Raw genomic sequence first — 21,768 nt, 5'->3', positions numbered from 1 at the left:
ACAGCTAGATTTGGTGATTATTCAAAAGCTTTTTCAGTGAAAACAGCACTTCACTCTCATGGGAGAATTTGTTTCTCCACTACCAAAACAGTAATATTTGAGCACCTTCCCTGAGTAAACAGCACTTGATTTTAAGGTGCATATAATTTTTATTAGGATTTTTATGACAACTGTAAAGAGGGCTGTTGCACACCTTACTTTGGGTATTATAATTCATGTTAAAAAAAATTTGACCACAAAAAGGACACAAAAAAGCCCACTGAGCTGGCCTCTCCATGGTGCCTTTGTCTTTATATGACCAAAAAAACCAACAAACCAACAACCCACAACCCACTTGGTCCTCAGCAAACTGCTGCAGCAGTTTTGGGAATACAAGGTCAACAAGAGCATCAGAAACATTCTAAGTGAGCTACTCTTAAAAAACTTAAAAATCAGGCAAACCTTGAGAAATTCCCAGTGCTCCATATACTCCCAGTCTGACATTTGTGTACTGCTGTGTCCCATTGACAACAGGATCATCTGTCCATAAACTTAGCCAATAGTTGGAAGCCAGGGAGGCTATATGGTTACACATAAAGAGGAAAATGCTCAGAAAAGAGATATAGAGTCCAATAGCTTTCATGTATTCCCAGTATACTGTTGCCTTCACCTGTAGAGGGAGAAGGAAAAAAAAAAAGTTTTCATTTTGTTTCAAAGACAACAGTTCAACTTTAAATAGAAGTTAATATTCCTTCACCAAGCCATAAAAACATGACAATTCCACCATACAAAGCCATTCCCCAGAAGCACAAGCTGTAAGACATTCTAGGGAGTTGTGCCAAACCCAATATCCCATGAGGGCAGGCAGACATCATCTTTCCATTGCCTTACAACAGAAGGGGAGAGCACCATCAGAAGTAAAACACCATCAGTGGCAGAGCCAAAAACTTCACTGTGGAGTTTCAGTTTTTGTTTTTCTTTTTACCACAAGATTATACAACAAATATAATTTAATTAAACCCTTGCTCCACAAGTTTTGTATTCTATGATCCATTTATTATTAAACAGAGGACAGGAGCAACAGCACTAGGTGCAACTACTGTTCTCCCAGGAACCTCACTCTTAGGTTTCTCAGAAAGACCTGAGTATCCTGGGATCAGATACTTAAGCCTACTGTGGAAACCTGGCTTAAAATTCAATGCTGAAGGACAGATTTCACTAGGTGACTCAATTTGTCACAACTCTGCAACCTTTTCCAAAAAAAGAAAAAAATGAAAAAACAGTAAAAAAACCAAGCTGCTGAGAGCTTTTTCTTTAAGTTTGGATGAGGTCAGCCTTATCACCCTTTCTGCAAGCAAATGTGGGGTCCATCTCTAGGAACAAAGGACACAATAATACTTCAATGAAGTTCTATGGAACAGGAGGCAATCTACTCAGCCCTTCCTCACTCCAGCTGTGTGTTTAGAAGCCATTTTTTCCGAGTCATGTTGATTTTTCTGAAACTGAAATAGAGCACAAAAAGTGGGAGCAGGAGATCTTACCCTCCCAGTCTTTGCTGTGTCAGCCTCTGTCAGTTTCCAGGAATTCTTCTCTGCAAGAGGCTTCTGTAGCTCTGCTGTGCTGCTCTGGTGCTGTGACTTCCCAGTTTCTCTGCTGTATGTGGAGGAGTTACTGAGCTGCCTGTTTAAAAATACATATTTTTTTTTTTTACTTGGAAAATACAGGGCAGGTGTTTACTTCACAGAAAGACTCAAAGGGCCCACAGCTACAAGTGACTCATTTGCATTACTCTCGTAATAATCAATCTCCTAATCAGCCATCACCTTCCAAGTGACTATCATTGGTCCTCTCCCCTCTGCAGAGTGCACTTCTAACCCTCCCTGGGAGCATTCAGTTCTCCAGTACCCACCTTCAGATACAAGCTAACAGGTTAGGTAGTCAACCAAATTTTGGTTGAGCGATCAGACTTAGCTTCCAAAAATGCAGCACCTCTAGAGTACCTGAAGACATGGAGCACCAACAGACTTGCCTCCTTCAGGCTTCTGCACCTGGCACAATACATTTTCTTCCAACAAATGCCATAAATACCAAGTTACTGCTTATCACAGCTGACTGTAAGGACAGGAAATTGGGAAGCAAAAAAAAAAAAAAGGGAAAAAAGAGGAAGAAGCAAAAAACAAACCGATGCATCAGCTTTCCAGGGGCTTCATTCACAAGGACTCCATTTTCTACAGGCCTTCCTTCCTTTCCAGATGGACTATTTGCATCTGAGGGAGAAAAAAATATGAAGCAAAAAAGAAAATATGAAAGTGATAGTGATGAGATACAGTGGTTGAATCGCAGTAATAAATGCTAGGTGCAGTCCTGGTGTGCAAATAAACAGTAAAACACAAAGTATTTGCATGTGCTAACAGATAATTGATCAGATGAACATATCAGTTTAGTCCCACCCCAAAAGGATTAGTCGACAACACAGAGAAGATTTTTTTGTTTTCCTACAATTATAGGTCAGTAACAATAATTTAATATAATTGTGAGAACATACTTGATGTTAAAGCACAAAATACCAAGTTGCACTATGGGGAAAAAAAAAAGAAAAAAAAAAATCAACACTCTAACCATCTTCTGCTTCTCAAACCACGTCTTCAATACAGTTAAGTGAGTTGACTTCAGTACAGTTAAGTTCAAAGTTAATTCAGAATTTGTTACAAAATATTTTGCATTTTAAAGAGTCTATGCAAACAGAAAAAAGCTCAACTGCATCTATTAAAGAGATCTGCAGAACAGTGTAGATTTTAGAATCTGAAATAAAAACATGAGAAATCTTCATGTTTTTATAAGAAAGCAAAACATGTATAAATAAGATCATCAGTACCCTAAGGATGGGCTGCTTGAACTTAAAACTGTTCTGCAAAACTCTAAAAACCCAAAGCTAAACAGTTCAGTGTGGTCCAAAAGGAGGAAAAAAAAAAAAAAAAAGAGCAGAAACAATGGCAAAAGTGAAAGCTTCAATTATTCAGTTCACATTTTTAAAAGAAATCTGAGACCATTGGTTATTTTAAGCTCTTGATGTGTTATCTTTTATAGGGGTCCCATATGAAAAACACCACATTGCTGTAGAGCATCACTGAAGCTCTAAACCCACAGGAACATAAGAAAACCACAAGTAAACCAGCCTTCTTTAACAGCTCTTAATTTGATGCATTGTTATAGGCTGCAAAGATTTCATACATAAACTGCATTCACCTTTTGAGAGAGAAATGTACTGAAGATTGTCACAGTAAGTCCAGAATATAAAATATTAAATACACAAAAACAAAAGAGACCTTCATGTCTCTTTCGTTACACTCCTAAATCAGGGGTGGGAGATGCACCTTTCAAGTTCATTTAAAGCTTCCCTACGAAAATGTTTGAGATACAGAATCACTGCTGGTGAATTAGTTATCTACAAGTCAGCGTGTGAATTACCGCACACAGAGGTTACGTACAAACCAAGCAAATATCTTGTTATGTACATGAAATTCTTCTAACCATGACTCGATCTCTTTTGTCAGTGAAGTAGTTACTAGTACTGCTCCACCACAAGCACTAGTAAAAGCCACAAGGCAAAAAAGCAGTTACCTGTTTCCAGAGGTTGAATTGTTCTTTCTAACGAAGGATCCGAGTCTAAAAGCATACATAATTAACTTTTTCCAGAACACAACCATTTTCAACCTTCACAAGCATAAATGCATTAAAGCAGCACAACCTAAACCATAAATACAAGCAGACACTCAAGGCAGAATCAAATTCATTGAAACGGATCTTTTTAATCCCAGTCCTTGGATTAAAACAAAAAAGGCAGCCTTAAGGGGAAAAAAAAATCCAAGCCATATGGCTGTAAGCAACAGATCAGTAATTTTCCTTCTACATATGCACTAATGAGGGCTGGGGAGCAGAAATAAAAAGGCAGCTCCGAGGCAACCTCAAATTACCACAGAAAAATCCTAGAACATACAAGCAACTACCATATGAGTTTTCCTCAATGGCATGGAAGAGATATCATTTAAGAAGCTTAGAGACTCCCTGTTCTTAGCAATGAAGGTGCGTATCATCATGTTTTAAGAGTGACAACTTTTGACCACATAGGTGCACCTCCAAGAAGTGCAATGAAGCTGTGAAGGAACTGGAGTACAGCCCTGTTGGGAGGAGCTGAAGGACCTGGGATCATTCAGTCTGGAGAAGAGGCTCAGGGGAGACCTTACAGCTCTCTACCATTCCCTCAAAGGAGGTTGTGGTGAGCTGGGGGTCAGCCTCTTCTCCCAAGTAACGCTGACAGGACAAGAGGGAATGGCTTTAAGTTGCACCAGGGGAGGTTCAGGTTGGATACCAGGAAATTTACTTTCAGAAGGAGTGGTGATACGTTGGCACAGGCTGCACAGGGAGGTGGTAGAGTCACTGTCCCTGGAGGTGTTCAAGAAAAGCTTAGATGTAGCACTGAGGGACGTGGTTTGAGGGCAGATGTGATGGGTTGACAGTTGGACTAGATGCTTTCAGTGGTCTTTTCCAACCTTAATGATTCTATGATCACCCAGCATGGCTAGATTAGTGAGAACCATGAGATTCTAAGCATCTTGGTACCTTGTGTACCTCACACTGAGTCAGTTATTTACTTAGGCCATTTGAGGCGGAGAATACAGCTGGATTTTACCTTACCAGAGAGAACAGAAAAGCTGAATTTTGCTAAAAGGTAAATGAATTTAAGAGGAAGTCAGATTACTTCCTGACCCAGACAGGTGCTTCCTGAACTAACACTCACATCTAGATTCCACAAGGACATTTAGATCAGAACCAACACATCTCACTATTTAACTCTTCACTTTCCAGAAGCCAAAGGAGGGAAGCACCCATCCATCCCATTGTACATTCCATTGTACAGGCACTGTACAAGCCATCCTATCTATCAAATGCAGTGCTCTTGAGCCCAACTCAGCTTCATACTGTTAGAAAGAAGCACAGCCATAAAACATGGGTGTGCTCTGTGCTCAGAGACAGCAGTGACTGTGAAGGTACCGTGCTTTTTCTTGCTGATATGAAACCTCAGCCGCTACAGCAGAAGCATGTATTTTTATTATCAAACACACGCTCTACTACTTAGTGTATGATGCACAGACACTGAGCTGGTAAGCTACCTTATTTTCAAACTCAGGATTCAATAAATTGCTTCCCAGCTGTAGAAGGAAGGACAAAATATTACTTGTTTTTACAAAGATCAAGAATGGTGATGTGAATACTGCTAACATCATATGTTTTCCATAAAGCAAATTTCAACTCTGCAGGACAAGAAGCAGAATTTGGGGAATTAAGTCCACAGAATTACGTAAGAAAAAAAAACAACAACAAAAACTTCAACAATCCAGACTCAACAGTTTTCAGAGTAATTTTACTCCCGTTATTCCCCACACCAAAGCCAAGTTGTGCAGACAATCCTCACAAAATCTGAGTTGAAACACCTTCCAGTTTTAACGGCACCAGAGTCACAGACCTGAACGTTGGGGGACAGCCTACCCATATTGTCCCACCTCAAGTAAAGTCCAGATAATGTAGAAAAGATTTAGAATTGTTACTTGTGCTGTACTGTATACTTTATCTTTCTTTATCCCTTAACATGTCACATATCAGTTAATTGAAAAGAGGATTTACTTGGAAGCTTACCACTGCTCTCCATGTTTTGTTCAGCATTAGCGTAAGTACGAAGGAATTCCGCAAAAGCTCCATCTTGCTTCAGCAGCTCCTGATAGGAGCCCATCTCAGAAATTTCTCCATCAGTCATTACCAGAATTGTATCCATTTGAGGCAGATAGTTCACTGCGTGGGTTACTAAAACCCGTGTCTAGGCAGAAAAGGAAAAAAAATTTTTCTAGCATCTCAAACTAGCAAAGACGTTGATTAAGCTTCTGTTCTCACAGCCTTAATTCTGCATATAATACAGTAAAAATTATGGACAGGCATGCAACATTTCAAAGAAAACAACTGTCCTTGTCTTTTGACTTTTCCTTCCCAGAATTTTGAATTAGAGAAACCAAAGTATTTCTTATTACAAAAACTAAGTAGTTTAAGATTTCTAAAAAAAAAAATTATCTATTTTTTTCCATGTTTAAAGCACAAGTCTGAAGGTGAAATTTGTGCAACTTGGAATCATTTGAACTCAGCAAAGAAAAACAAATTGCTCCCCAAAGACAAGTTATTACATCATTACATACTTTATTTTTTAAGATTCCTTTTGGTCCAATAACTTTTTCAAAAATATGCTTCCCAACGTGAGCATCAACAGCTGATAAAGGATCATCAAATAAATAGGTATCTGCATTACAGTAGACTGCTCGAGCAAGACTAACTCGCTGCTTCTGTCCTCCAGACAAATTCACACCCTGGAGAAAATAAGAAAATATCCTTTATTTACATCTAAAAGTTGATTCCTTGCAGTAGTGAAAGAAGCATAGTGCTTGTAAACTAGAAAAGCCGCAGTAGATTTATGCAAACCACAGAAGTTTCAGCACTGAATAAACAAGATACTTATTACAAGTTATTCACTACTACAACATGAACAACTACAGCCAAAATCCCCTTAGAAGGAAGTCTATTAACTTATATCTGTCAACGAGGAGCCGGTAAACAAAAAAGTATTGTTTACTAATCTTGCAAGGAATAAACACAGGCCGTGGATTCAGAGGCTAATTTTCCTCTCAGCCTTATTTCTACAATGCTCCCCCTATCTCATAAACAAACTGAGCAGGCACACCCTACAGTTTGGTTGGCCTTCTGACAAGCCAAACTTCTTGTAAGGAAAATAAAGCTGCACACTTACCTGAATCCAGACCAGAAGCTGACAGTTGGCAGCTACACCCCATCTAAATCTAGCCATCAGGCAGAGCATATGTCTCTGCATATCCCTTCCTCTCCTCTGGAGGGCATCAGCTTAGCAAATGCCAAGCAGGTTACCTACCCACACAGCTGGCCATGTGTTTAAGGAACACTTGGTACTGCTTGTAAACCAGAGCACTCTAACATTTAGGCAAGTTTCTAAATATCACACTGCATATATTTTTGCAACCAAAAGCCAAAAAGAAAACCTGAACAAATTCTCCTACACACACTCCCCCTGAAGTTATTTAGAAGTTTCTCTTCCAATTTCCACAAATGTTTATGCTCTATGATCATGGCAACTCAGAGCTGTTTTTAAAAAACAGGCTTTTTTAAGATGCTTTTGCACTTGTAATTGAGAAAACATTTCCCCCCTTTGAGTGTTAAAGAAATACATAGTGTTCAAATTTGCCTCTTACTCTAGAGGATTTCTATTCTGAATGTTTTCAACTCAGTACAACTTTACTACAAAGCAGAAGTCATATGGCCTTATCTACAAGTAATAGCAGCCTTAGAGTGGGCATTTAAATACCTTTTCTCCTATTTCTGTTCTGTCTCCCATAGGAAGAATCTCTAAATCAGGCAGAAGTGCACAAGCCTCAATAACACGCTTGTACCGGCTCTCATTCATCTCTCTTCCAAAAATAATATTATCTTCTAAAGTTGCATTTTGGATCCAGGCTTGCTGAGGAACATAAGCAATAGAGCCCTGCAAAAAAAATTCAAGTTCCTTATTCAGTAGTTAAGACAAAAAGAGTGCTCACAAAGTCAAAGCACAGCAGGGCCTTGTGAGGCTGGCAGTGCTCTGTATTTCACAAACTGCCTATGGTCACTTCGGAACGACACAGACAAATGTGTGCACTTGGGGCAGCACCTTCTAAAATATGCTGGTTTTTTTAATCCTCTCTGCAAGTGAATGTAACAAAGTGCACTGGTGGAAAATAAAAGACTTCAAACAAAACATGACTCCCTAACATAAACTCAGAAGAAACATTTGTTTAGAGAATATTTACACAATCACTGGATGTTAAAAGTCATTACAGCTTCGCTCTTTCATCTAGCCATAAATTATGTTCACCATAAAACAGTTTAATAGGGAATGTAAGAGTGTTTAACAAATGCATTTCTGCCAAGAGATTTCTGCTAAAAGTAGGGGAAGTTGCTCTTATGTAAGAATGTCACTTCAAAGGAAAAGACTTGGCTGCTACAAAATAATTCACACTGAAGCACAGTTCTACCTTCACTTGGCACTAATAATCATTTGCTCAGCTCTTTCTTTGGTTTTTCCAGAACAATTTTGGAGATGATCAAACACAAAATTTTTTTTATTTTTTTTCAAATGCAACAGATTTGTTTTGTTCTTAAATTAAACTGCAGCTTCTCCCATGTTTGGGAATCTCTGTGTGGGGGGACGGGCATACCCTTTCCCCTTGCAACTTTTTGATGTCTAAGAAGGTATGACTTAATATTGCTCCTCCTCACCCTGGAGTACATGTAATAGGGGCTCTTTCCCCCATACCTGGCTGCCAACAAGACTCAACAGAATTTATCTTTGAGACTTCCACTACTCTGTCTATTTGGCTAAACCTGAAATTGACAAATTTAGAAGTTAATCCTTAACAGAGTGTTAAATATGGCTTGCCAGGAAATTGGGCCACATGTGTGCTCATTTGAAAGGCTGTCTTCTTCGTTTTACTTGCAAATCTGGAAACACTCAGGCAATACCCACAAATAGCTGAGCAATTTGTCAGAACATCACACACCTTGACAACCACGTAGCCTTCCTTTTTGTCCATCTCCCCCAGTAATGCAGACAGCAATGAAGACTTTCCACAGCCAACTTGACCAACAACAGCTATCAGGGAACCTTCGGGAACGGTGAAGTTAATGCTGAAATGAAGCGCATGCAATTCAGCCTCACTTGCTGGCATATCCCAGTAGTTAAACAATCTACTGAACAGCCTATAAATTCTGACACAGCACAAGAACTTAAACCATTTGAAAATACAACCTTTCTTTCAGAAAGTACACAGCTTTTCTTTTAGATAGGAAATAGCATCTTCACGTGTAATCAGCCAGAAAGAAAAAAAAAAAACACTTCCAATTTTTCTCTTAAATGTTCTGTTAGCAGAAATGTAATGCAAATCATTGCTCCTCAAACAGCATCCTTGTCCCAAAGGACAATGCAATTTAAGATCCAAGAAAGAGCAGCCAAAATTAAGGAAGGATACAGAGCACAGGGAAGGCATGGCACATAGCGCAAACATAAGGGACATGGGATGAGGAAACAACCTAACTGCATCCTCTAGATGGAGCTCATCCCCACCTGCAGCCTGTAGCAAGAGCTTAACATCTCTGAGGCTTCCCCCCTTCCATTAAACCTTTTGCTACTCTCTCTTTTTTTATTTATATAAGTATATGTAAAATAAATGTACAAAATAAGCATAATAAATAAAAATAAACATATATTTGTTTTCCTGTTACTTTAAGGAAACAAAATCTTTTTCATATAGACTTTCTAATCTAAATACAGATAATTTATGATGCAGAAAAACAACCAAGTAGAACAAAGGGTACCAATGCTTACCTATTCAGTGAAGGAGGATCTGTTTTGGACCAGCTAAATGTTGCGTTCTTTACAACAATGCTTCCTTCAGCTGATAACAGAAAATATGATTTTACACAAATGTGAATGCAAGCAGCTAAACTGTATGTTTTGGATTAAGCCAGAGAAGAAAATTTAAGCACACCAAAGTAAATGTATATAGCTACTTCTGTAGCAGAACAAAAACCCACTGCCTACCAAAACCTCGTGTTCCGTTCAAAGCAGGATAATAAACATAAGAATAATTAGCATAACCTTGTCAGAAGTTCTGAAGTTACATTTCTTCAGTAACCAGGAGGTATGTGAACATCAACTGTAAGAGATTCAACCATCTCCCTCTTTACCCAGCAACCCCACTGCAAAGTCAGTTCAAGAAGCTAGCAGCCTCGATCTGAGCTGAGCCTTAAGGAAAAACATCAGCTGAACCGATCCTTCCAGATGGAAGGCTAAGTTACCACAAAAATAACAGGAGAGATGAAATACCAACTAATTTTGACCAAAAGCAGTGTTGCAAGAATCCCAGAATGATTTGGGTTGGATGGAACTTCAATGATCATCTTGTTTAAATCTCTGTACCACGGGCAGCAACTGCTTCCACTAGAACAGCTTGCTCAGACAGGTTCAGCCTGGCCTTCTTGAGACTGACTTCTCATCCACAACACCTCTGGGAAACATTTTTCTTTTTCCTTCCCTTCTCTTTAGAGCAGGTCCAGAGGGTCCAAATGTTGCCTGGTAATGGTACCTATCAGTTTTTACAGTAACAACTGCAAATACATTACATATAATACAATCAAATAGACAATAAATACTTAGCCTAAATATACATCTGAGTGAACACAATTACAAACCGTTATGGACAAAATTGCTTTAAAAACCCACTAAAGATTTGTGAGTGAAATATTCACGGTCATCAGCTGAGAAAGGGGAGGAGATATTCCCCAAGGGAAGATGGAAGAAGAAAGGAAAAAAAAACAAAGAAACAAAGTAGATGAATCTATACAGGATAATCAAGTGACTGAATTGATACAGAGCTCAGCTATCCACATGAAAGGAAGCGACAAAGATTTCATTGTCTTTGAAAAAAGGAAGTAGAAAACCATTTAGGAATAACTGATACAGTTAAGTCAAGCTTTGCTTGCAAGATGAAGGGCAATGGCTATTCAGTAAATCTCCCTTCAAGCTCATTTACCTCCTGAACAGCTGTATATAACCAGAGCAGTCAAATATATGTGCTAGATACAGCAAAGCTCACAGTGATGCTTCTTGTACAGAATGAAGTGGAGGCACGTGCCAGAAGTGGGACTTACGCATCCTCTTTTAAAGGCAATGAAGTGATTTACAATTCCTTTTCTCCAAAACACTCGGTTCTGGGACCATTATCAACCTCTTAACTTTCAAATGAGTACAACTGTCTAATGAACTGTCTAACAAGTCTCTTTTAAAGTGATCACTGTGTCTGGATGCAATCATTCTGTATCTTGGACACAAAAGCTGGGGAGAGAAATAACACCTGAGAAAGTGATAGAAACTCAATACAACTTCCATTTTTACAACATCCCTTCTCTGCTTACTGTCTGAAATTAATTGGTGAAATCCAGCAAAGTGCAATGTATTTGTTACAGAAAACAAAAGAGACACTGCAAAGCCACCAGAAACTTGCACAAGTTCTTTTTCAATAGCAAAAGAAACTCACCATTTGTAATGGGACCCCTGATTATGCTGTCTGGATCTAACTCTTCATGAGACAGGAACACCCGAAGGCGCTTCAAGGAGACACTAGCCTACATTAGAAAGAGATACAAAACTACCTTATATTCTGCTATTATATTTAAGAACAATATTTTACACTATGCATATATTACATCATTACTAGACACCCCTAATCCCTCTTCTTAAAAACATCCTGTAGCTTCCTGAGTAGTCAAGCTTGCATTTCCCAGCACAAGAAATATGAGTGATTTCAGGTACGCTCATCCGCCACACCCAAGATTGATAATTTTGCCTGTACAGCATTCAATATAGAGGAAATGCAAAGTTTATTTTGAGATGACTGGATTTCATCATAACCAGCAAATGTTATTTGAGCACACAACTGTACTCTTTCCAACCAGTGACACAGAAAAGCCTGTTAATGAATGAAATCTTACTTCTACTATGCTGCTGATAACCATAGGAAGTATGTTCAACGGAAACCTGAGAATGTTGAATAAAGCTAGGGATACAAATGCCTTCTGAGCATCCAGGACATTGTTCTCGTCTATTTTCACATACACAGCAAATGTGGACAAGGCAACCTGAAACACAAAGCGTGATGGTTATGATTAGAGCAACACCTTTTTTAAGCCAGAGGTCTAAAATCAAAGAGCAACATTCTGGTAAACCCTGTACTCCGGCAAGCACCTCCCAAAACAAACACTTGATTTAAATAGATTGTGGGGGAAAAAAAAAAAGTTAATGGTGCCTCTTGGAAAACTTCTGAGAAGGAGTCCAGTGTTCACTTCCTGCACACAGTGAGGGGGAAGCCACCGATGTCCCAGGCTACCTGTGGTTGCACTACCTGAGAAGGGAAGGAAAGGAATGATTGCTAGCCTTTGTCCCTGCTCTCCTTCACTTCTAAATCCATCACGGACCCTAGATGAGTAATGTACATAGACTGAAAAGTTGGAAATATCCCAGTGCTGGCCTATTTTATATTCCATAGGGACCACCACAACCCTAGGTATCAAAGCACAGCCCTCTTTAACAAGGGTAGATTCTCTAAGAAATCTTAAATGTTACTGCGTTGCAAGAATTACCTCAACAGTTCACAGTAGAAAAACTTAACTTTTATTCAGAACAAGAAAATGACAATAAATCATTATCATCAAGATATACAAATAAAAGCCATACATATCTACATTCTTCAAAATTATGTTGATTAAATTATAATAAAACTAAAGCAAACTAAGTTAAGCCAAAGAAAAACAGCACAATCCTTCCCAATCACAATATGCCTATTCCTCTTACTGTTTCCTTTCATGACGACAACACTCACACCTCTGTATATAACAAGAAACTGACACAGCAAAACAAGGTTGTTTAACCACTGATAACCTCTCTCCTACAAGGCGTGAACTAATTAGCTAATTTATGTTTAAAACCTGACTGCTGTGAAGACAAGCCTCGTCCATCTTACAGTGGCTGACTCAGCTGTGCCTGGTCCAGTAGTTTGTTTGTACAGCCCTAAGTTTGGACAATCGTATCCCAGCAAGAAAGCCCTCCCACAGAGAACAAAAACATGACAGGACCCAAAGAATAACTTCAGAAGCAGCATGTCTGCACTCCTGTGTTGCCAGCAACTAGTCTGAAATAGAACTTTATCAGCACAGACAGCACTGTGGGAGATACTGCACAATGAATAGCTTCCTGACAGCATTATTAAACAATGTGGTGAAGAGCCCCAGCCATTGAAACAGGAGAAGTAGAAGAGAAAGTAGAAGAGAAAAGTATTTTGCATTTCAGAAGTGCTTTCAAGTAGGCATGCGCGTAATTCTTTAATCAGAAGTTCACAGAAGAACATTTACCACCAATAAAGATCTAGGAAACAGCACACTAAACGGCAGCCTTGCAACAGTGGCAAACCCCTTGAGGTTCAGGCCTATTGCCACAAACACAACATGTACTGAAACAAAGCTGCTCATCAGGGGAATTTGTTTTCCCAGATTCTGCAGAGCAGCATGAAGGAGTCCACCTGCATAGTTTTATTTAGAAACTTCATTTAATAATATATTTATATTAAAACCATCTCAGACTTGTTATAGGAAAGCATTTGCTAAAGAATGCAGCTTATGTTTCCTATCCAGGGCACTGCTTCTTCTGCCTTTCATCATGCCCAGAAAATAATATAAACACTGAATGCTTGAAGGGAAGGAATTTGAGACTGGAAAGTACATTTAAACACCTTCAACTGGAACAGTACATATTTTATCCTAATGTAGTAATGGCTTCTACTTGCCTCTATGCAGAAGAGCAATGCCCCATTGTTCTAATAGGGTCTGAAGCAATTTTGATGTGATCTCACTCCTCTCTCCCGTTCATTAGTTTGAATGTAAGCTAACCACAGACACAGCAGAGATGTTTCACATACCGAAAATATTTTTAATAATAAGAATTTAATGCAGTCCTAGGCTTTGCAATAGCTTTACCTCCACATTGCTTTTAAATAGATGTGGGGAGAACCCAGGCCAGAGGCACGCTTCTTGTGCACTGCTCCAATTGACCAAGGACCTGCTGCTTCCAGAAACACACTGAAATAAGGAAGTTTCTCTCTGCTGTCAGCCACAACTACCAGCTGGAGGGTGCTGTGCACACAGTAATCTTCTTAATCTGACAGTACTTTTAGTCTTATGTCCCTTGAGTATAGCAGTAAAAACGGTAAGGGAAGACAAGAGGTTTTTATTTTTAAATAACCGTCATCAACTTCTAGATGCATTCAACATGCATGTTATTAAGACCCACGTAAAACAGAAACGCCTTTTCCCAGGGAACTGAAGACAAAAGAGTCCAGTTTCCCACTACTGCAGAGGTAATTCCCACTTTTCCATTCATTAAAAAAAAAAAAAAAAAGTTCTCAAACACTGTTTTGGAAAATATGACCCAAAAGAGAAGAACAGGCCTACAAATTTGTTTCACTTACCAAAAAAGGAGCACAAACCCAAGTGAAGGTACCCACTGCAGCAAGGTAAGCAGATTTTTTTAGGACTTTGAGCTCTTTCTGTCTGATCTCCAGTACCTTTTCTCTAAAGGCTAATTCCCAAGCATAAAGTTTTAGAACTTTAATCCCATTAAGAATTTCATTCATCAGCTTAATTCTGTTGTCTTTGCTCTTCATCTGTGCCACCTGAAAACAACAGTGCAATGAATAATTAGCAAAGCACAGTACTTGGCAGAACCACAAAGGTTTTAACTTCTATTTTGCAATGATGAAATTTGCCTCATTATCATCAAAAGCTTACGAACTTCCAAGCAAGAAATCTGAGACACAATCTTAACAAGCAAGTATGCAGAATGACCGCAATGTTTTACACCAATTAAAAGAATTCTTCACACAACTGAAAGTCTACTTTGCATCTAACCTCAGCCCAAACTTGTTTTTGCTTTATTTGCAGCACTATCAGTGGCTTTCTCATGGTGTACTAAGTCAAAAAGCTCTCTATTCAGCAGTAAGACGACAGAACATTAGGAGAATAAGATCTGCAAAGAAAATATTTTAACAAGGGCTGAGTGAAACCTGAACCGATGTTCTGACTCAGCACCCAGCGCAGTTTGCAGGCTTCCACCAAGACTGTTATCCTAGACAGCTATTACCCGTGACAGCATGGCTGTGTACTCCTACTTGTCCCATGCAGGAACCAAATGCTGCAGGATATTTCATTGAACACCCAGAGTTAAAAGGTTTCGTTCAAATAAATTACCAACAGTTGAGGGAAATGTATTTAACACAGTAATGAAGTTTTTACCAGAAAGAACATAGTAGATTTGTAGAAACAAGTCACAGTAGTACATGTTTCTTAAAATCATTGTTACATACACAGAAGTTTCTTACCTGATACGTTTTTGTTTTCATTGCCATCACAGCATTCACAGGAACCAGAAGAATCATGACAGCAACACCTGCCAGTACAGAAGGACCTAAATTCTGAAGAGAAAAACATCTGGTTGTAACAAAAGAGTTTTCAATAAGTATTTAAGATCTTGAGTCAAACACTTATTGACAGTGACAAAACTAGCTCTGAAAGTTTTCTGAACAGCATTTGCTCTATTTTGCTCTAAGTGCTCCACTGGCCTGAGCAACAGCTCTCTGCAGTCATGCAGGAAACAAGAAACACAATGCTCACCTGCCACAGTAAGTACAGTGCTAGTATCACCTGAAGAGGTGCAGACCAGATCATGTTTATATATGTAGCCAAGTCCATGAATCTCTGAGCATCCACAGACATTAGATTCACAATTTCACCCACAGTAGAAGTCTTTCTGGCAGAATTTGTGATAACAAGAGCCTGGGTGCAGATTTTTAAAATAAAGAAAATAAAAATAAAAATCATACATCATGAAAAAGGTCTACTTATTTGCTTTTTGTCCTCTAAAACGTAACTGCTTTACAAAGCAACTAACTTTATAATTACAAGCAATTCTTTTCATGCTTCAATATTCTACTTTGCACATGTAATGCAAATTGATGGAAGCATTTGGGTTGAATTAAAAATAGCAAGCAGGTATTTGTGGTTAGGGTTGGTTGGTGTTTTTATTGCTTGTAGGGGCAGGAAGGTTGCTTGCTTCCCTTTTTAACTCTAAAAAGTGGAACCCTCGCTTCTTGTCACACATTTTTCTCACATAGAGCAACCAATCCAGAGCCTTCTAAAACGTTCCAGCTTACTCCAAGATGAGGTAGTGCTGTCTGTTAATTCACAGATGAAAGTGTAAATCACAAAATCATAGAATGTGGATGTATCTTTATTTTTGTACAAGCTGAAGCAGTTTGACCCCAAATTTAAATGTGACAAAGTTTCTTCTTTGCCAGTGGGAAGAAAAGGGCACCAGAACTTCAACTAATTATTCTCAAAATTATTTCATTTCCAATCTTTGTATTTATAAGTCAGATACTCTTTTACTTCTATTAAGAGTTAGGAGATTCTGCTGGGCTGATTCCAAACTACTTGAGTTACTCAGACTTAAACAGTGCACTCACAAAGTCACTGGAGATATATACTGAGAGGAAGCACCTACCTTTCGATAGATTACCCCAACAATAGCTGTTTTGAGCCTCATTCCAGTTACAAAACAAATATGAAAATACTGATGAAGAATCAATGTCTGAAGACATGAACAAACAAACAGCAGCCCTGTATAAAAGTAGCCTTGCCAGTTTGGGGCACTTTTGTTATTTACGAAGTTGATTAGCAATCTGTGGAGAGAAGAATTAGCATTCTTGACTTATGCAACTCAAAAGGAAGTTTCAAGGTTACAATACGATTATTCCAAACATTTTGTGGGCCATGCAAGTACCCAAAGTGCAAAACTTAAATAAAACACTTAAACTAACTTCTCAGCAACAGGACACAATTTTATACTAGTACTCACTGCTAACAATGTACTCCTTTAAAACAAAAACTTCACATTTTACATGTACAGCGTTCCCTGAGTGAAAAGTTTTATATTTCCTCCAGCAAACATGCAGCTACTTAAAGTTGTTTTACTACCTCTCACCTCAAAGTAATACAATCTCTCCTACTGCTTTTGCCCAGTGTTGCAACACATATTGTGACTTGTGGTTATAAAAACCTTTAGACTTCTGACTTCCACAGTCATCACTGGTAAGAAACAAATACACTCTCCTGTAATTGCTGGTTATGCTTTTGCCACACTTTCTTCATGGTGGAACCAAATAACATCAAACATTTGATACGTGATGTTATAATTTGAAAACCAATGGATCAAAGTAATCTGCGTGCATGACAATTTGGATGATAGCTGCACCCGACTGATCCAGCTGCAGGCAAAACAGTTTGGTAACTGACTGAAATATCAGCGTACTCAGAAACCTGTCTGCTTACTTTTAATTCAATAATAAAGTAAACAGGTCTTACTTCAAAATCTCTGGGCCTGCAAACATCAAGAGATCATGCGCTGCTTTAAACAGGAAGCTCATGAGAAAATATGGTCCAAAAGTTTTATATAACACCTTGGATAAAGATGCCTCAGAGCTCCTTTGGGATGGTTTTATAATCAAAGCTTCAGCCTCCTCCGTCACTTCACCATTGGAATCACTTGATTTTTGTTGCTTTTTGGCTGAGTATAGCATGTTCAAAGGTTGCCTGAAATAAGAGTTATAACATATTGAAGGTACACAATGCAACCTTTATACAAGTATAAAGCCAAATGGAAAAACACACAGTATACAAATGAGACACTTATTTCAGCTAGGCTGTTTAGCTTCTGATCCTAGCCAACTCACCGGCCTGTGCCTCTTGCATCATTCTTCACTTTAGCAACAGCAAGTGTCCAGCAACACACACAGCCATACACCACAGTTCTTAATAGTGTAACCAGGTTTTATTGCCAATCAACCACCTTTTTAATTACATTGCCATAGCTAGATGAACAGGCATTCAGAAATGATCTTCCTCATATGGGTAGATAACATTCCTGGTCAATCTTTCCTATAGCACTATAGGGGAATGAGGAACAGGGCTGTAATCTGCATTAAACTCATTAAAAAAGTGTTATTATTATTCTAGAATTCAGTATACTGAACTTTCATCAAAATCAAGGCCTCATTGTACCACAGGGGTTAAAATTCTGCAGTCAGATTTATGTCGTCATCCCCAGTGAGCTGAATACACCCATTCCAAACACCTGGCTTATGTTAAACTACATACTTCCGAACTTCTGAGGACAAGCTATATGTAAAAATACACTATGGAAACAAGCAAGTATTCTTCCTTCAATGAAAAGGTACTTCTATTTGATGAAGTAAGAGATGATGAAAGTAGAATGGAAACTACAGGCATGCAGTCTTTCTAATTTTAGACATCTTGTTTAGGTGCTCAAGCTCCCTATATGGTCAAAGGAAAGAAAGCAGCTTCTCAGTTTACACCCTGAACTCCTGAGGCTTCACTAACTATAGAGGGAGCTCAAGCTCCTGTATTACATGGTTGAAGTTTGTGAGAAAACATTCCCTCCCAGGGGGATTAAAAACTCCTATACATTAAAACTTACAGTAATCAGCTTTAGAACATGAAGGTCTCATGCAAAACTTGGTGCAACTCCTCTTGAAAAAGAAACACAATCCAATTTGTTTTCTATCCTGTATGCATTTAAGGACAAATACGGAGTTGCCACTTTGAGCCTTGCCGAAGCAGATTCAGTAATACGTGACAAACACTTCTAAGCAAGTGCCAAGTAACTTGAGTTTCTGAACCCTTACATCTCAGAGGAACTATCATATCCTTCATAACACTCATCTATCCTAGACCCTGGATGGCCTCCCTACTACAGCAACACCCAGATCCTTCCAGCATGGTTTCTGAGCACCAGTATGCCTTACCTTCCCTAGTATTCTCCAGCAGGTACATCCACACAGTTATTTCCTCCTTAGCATTTTAGAAATACACAGAGAATCCATAAATATTTTAACAAAGTGGTTCTCAACCAATTAGTTTTCATTTCTTAATGAGAGCTCTATCAGTAATAGGATAGTTAACTCACCTCTTGGTCTTTGCCCATTCTTTTGCCCAGTTTCTTGCCAAACCTGGCACTATCTGCTCAGACGTATCCTCTTTGTTTAATGACCACAAATCCTTAGCTTCCAGAGGTCTCCGATAACCCTGAATCATCAATCTGCAGGAGAAAGAATTAACACTATATATTTGAGAATATTAGTGTCATACATATCACAAAACAAGATTCTGCCCAAAAACAAAGCCAGCTCTGTTTGTAAGAATTGTTATCTGCAGCAACACAGGTCCTGATGTTAAGAAGGAATTTAGTTGCATACAATCTTCTGATCTTTACTGAGAAATAGGCACCAAAAGAACTAAGGATTCAGGATATGTCAAATACAAATTTCAGGGAAAAGAAAATAAAAGGATTAAGTGGTATCTTGAAAATCAGCCACTGACTAATATTCTCATGCCTACTAAGTTGCAAAATCTTTATTAGCTTTTCATTTTATGAAGCAATTATTTTCATCTGGCCAAATTACTTTCAACTCTGGCCAAGAGCCAACCACAAATATACACAAATAACATTTACCATCTTTCTGTGTTTAAACACACAAAAACATTAGGGCAGAGGTGGATGTTATGGGTTCAATTGTTTCCAGCTCAATTAAATTTCTGAGCAAGTAACTGGGCTGCAAGAAACCACCAGCAGCGCACAGCATAGTACCTGGAAATTTGAGAGGCTGCTGCATGGTGTTGTGAATTGACACGAGCTGACCAACAACCCCAATGGAAGTCCCTGCAAGGAGAAGGAGCTAAGCTAGTTTTCAATCCTAAGCATTCAGACCACAATAAAATGCAGGAGACCGGACTCTCATTTCAGCTCAAAGCTGGAGGAGTCTCCCCGTAACTTATAAAGAGTTCCTACGCAACAGATGTGAGGCTCTGGGTCTGGAAAAAGGAGAGGGCATGGGTAACTGTCAAGACCCAAGAAGGGACGATGACATTAAGCTGGTCCAATGAAGCATCCATATTAGAACCACCAAAAACAGGTGGAGAGTTATTAGTAATTGAGGACTCCTCAATCAGAGGCACAGAGGCACCCATTTGTCACAATCTCTCTAGAGAGGTCTGCTGACTACAGGGAGCCTGCATTTGTTACATGAAGAACTTCTAGCACGTCTAATAAAGCCAGAAAACTAATACCATTGCTATTCTTTCAAGTCAGGTCACATGAGGCTGTAATGAGGAGACTACAAAACATCAGAAGAGACTTTATGTCCCTTGGAAAGATGGTGAAGGAATCTGGAGCATGGGCAATACTCTTCTCTATCCCCTCAGTTGGAGACTGAGACCCAGGTAGAAGGAGGAGAACAAATGAAGTAAATGACTGGCTGTGTGGAAGGTGCCATGCTCAGTGGTTTGAGTTCTCTGTCACACCTTCAAGAAACTGAAGATAGGGGCATTGGATGGGACACAGTTGACCAGGCGAGTCGAGAATACTCTGGGCAGCAAGCTGGCTGGACTCATCAGCAGAGCTTTAAACTAGGTGTGATTGGGGAGAGGGACGTAGTTCTGAGTGACTGAAAAGAGCCAGAGAACACTGACACTTTAGGAAATATTAGGGGAAAACCTCAGAATTGTTCCAAAGGAATTAAGAATGCCACCTCTACAAAGGTAACACAGCTGATAGCCCAGCTGAAGTGCCTCTACACCAATGCATACAGAAGGGGAAATAAGTAGGAGGAGTTGGAAACCACAATGCAATTTGAGAACTATGACTTAACTGCTATCATGAAAACACCATGGAACAAATCACACAACAGGAAAGCTTTTTAGAAGAAATGGGCAGAGAAAGAGGGATGGGAGAGTTGTCCTCTATGTTATTAAGTAGAGAGATTGCAAAGAGATGCCACTAAAAAACAGCCATGATCAGGTTGAGAGCTCGTGAGTAAAAATTAGGGATCAGATCAATACAGGACATCTGGTGGTAAGGGTCTACTAGAGAACTCCTAATCAAGGAGAAGCCTGTTGATGATGCCTTCCTGTTTTAGCTACAAGAAGAATCACACTTGCAGGTTTTCATCCTGATGGGAGAATTTAAACCACCTGGATGGCTCTGGGGATACAACACAGTGGGCTATAAACAATCCAGGAGATCATTAAGGATAACTTCCTAGTCCAGGTATTAGACAGATCAGCCAGAGGAGAAGGATGACTGGCCTTGGTGCTCACCAGTGAAGATCATGAAAGAGGTTAAGACTGGAGACAGCCTGAGCTGTAGTGATCACAGCCTGATGGTCAAACTGAGGGAAAAGAAGGAAACGCACAGGCAGTGTGGGCTGGGATGCAGCTCAGACATGTAAAACTGAGATCAGGAAAGCAAAGGCACAGATGGAACTGAACCTGGCAAAAGATGCAAAAAGTAACAAGGGATTCTACAGCATGATTTGGAAGAAAAAAAAGTTTGAAAAACATATCAATTTAATCTGTTTACAAAACAGCCAGACAAAAAATCCAAAATAAGCATTACATGATTATTGTCAAATTAACTGAGAAAGCAGGATTCTAAGATATCATATAATTCTAACTAATGCTTTGTGTACTGTGTTGGACTTACCCAGTGATCCACCAGAAGGTGATTCTTGACAGGAAAGATGCACTGAACTCTGGACATGGTTTCTAAAGGAGAGAAAAACCAATCCACATATAAACGTAACTGATACAGAGACATCAGAAACAAATCAACCAGAAAAGATGCTTCTGAATTACTGCTTTCCTTCCAAAAGTATTAAATTTGTCATTCATGCTGTTTAGAACTTGTTTAATAATAAAAAAAAAAAAAAACAACAACAGGGAAGTCTAGCTTTGTGGATTTCACAAAAATAGGAGTGCACCCTACCAATAAGTCATAAATAGTTGATGGAATGTTATAAAACAGCATAAGTTTATCTATATTAATGCAAGGAATGTTATCATGAAAGCATGAATGTGTTATTTGGTTACAATTAGTGTCACTAAAGAAGAGCTCAACTGCACTGTTCTGGTCCATAAGGGCTAAGATTCCATCAAAACAAACAC

The 21,768-nt window shown here is 39.0% G+C and overlaps 1 protein-coding gene across 4 annotated transcripts in view; it reads right to left on the bottom strand.

The window, feature by feature from the left end:
* ABCC1 (ATP binding cassette subfamily C member 1) overlaps nt 1-21,768 on the bottom strand; it is a 46,316-nt gene that overhangs the window by 9,503 nt on the left and 15,045 nt on the right. For 3 of the 4 annotated variants that reach the window (XM_042864082.1, XM_042864085.1, XM_042864086.1), the window contains exons 6-23: nt 21,308-21,369; nt 18,734-18,865; nt 17,113-17,340; nt 16,253-16,430; nt 15,364-15,525; nt 15,072-15,164; nt 14,163-14,366; nt 11,635-11,781; nt 11,181-11,268; nt 9,470-9,539; nt 8,646-8,772; nt 7,415-7,591; nt 6,222-6,389; nt 5,674-5,851; nt 3,601-3,645; nt 2,162-2,246; nt 1,521-1,659; nt 442-649 (exon numbers count right to left, since the gene is read on the bottom strand). In XM_042864082.1, the coding sequence (XP_042720016.1) occupies nt 442-649; nt 1,521-1,659; nt 2,162-2,246; nt 3,601-3,645; nt 5,674-5,851; nt 6,222-6,389; nt 7,415-7,591; nt 8,646-8,772; nt 9,470-9,539; nt 11,181-11,268; nt 11,635-11,781; nt 14,163-14,366; nt 15,072-15,164; nt 15,364-15,525; nt 16,253-16,430; nt 17,113-17,340; nt 18,734-18,865; nt 21,308-21,369 (2,491 nt within the window). The remainder of the gene's footprint in view (nt 1-441; nt 650-1,520; nt 1,660-2,161; nt 2,247-3,600; nt 3,646-5,673; nt 5,852-6,221; nt 6,390-7,414; nt 7,592-8,645; nt 8,773-9,469; nt 9,540-11,180; nt 11,269-11,634; nt 11,782-14,162; nt 14,367-15,071; nt 15,165-15,363; nt 15,526-16,252; nt 16,431-17,112; nt 17,341-18,733; nt 18,866-21,307; nt 21,370-21,768) is intronic. The other variant, XM_042864083.1, reaches the window with a different exon arrangement.

This window comes from Lagopus leucura, unplaced genomic scaffold (assembly GCF_019238085.1).
Source record: "Lagopus leucura isolate 7727_CA_CO unplaced genomic scaffold, USGS_WTPT01 Super-Scaffold_760, whole genome shotgun sequence".
Lineage (NCBI taxonomy): Eukaryota > Metazoa > Chordata > Aves > Galliformes > Phasianidae > Lagopus > Lagopus leucura.
The sequence above is the reverse complement of the archived record's forward strand: the minus strand, read 5'-3'. Positions and strand labels throughout refer to the sequence as shown.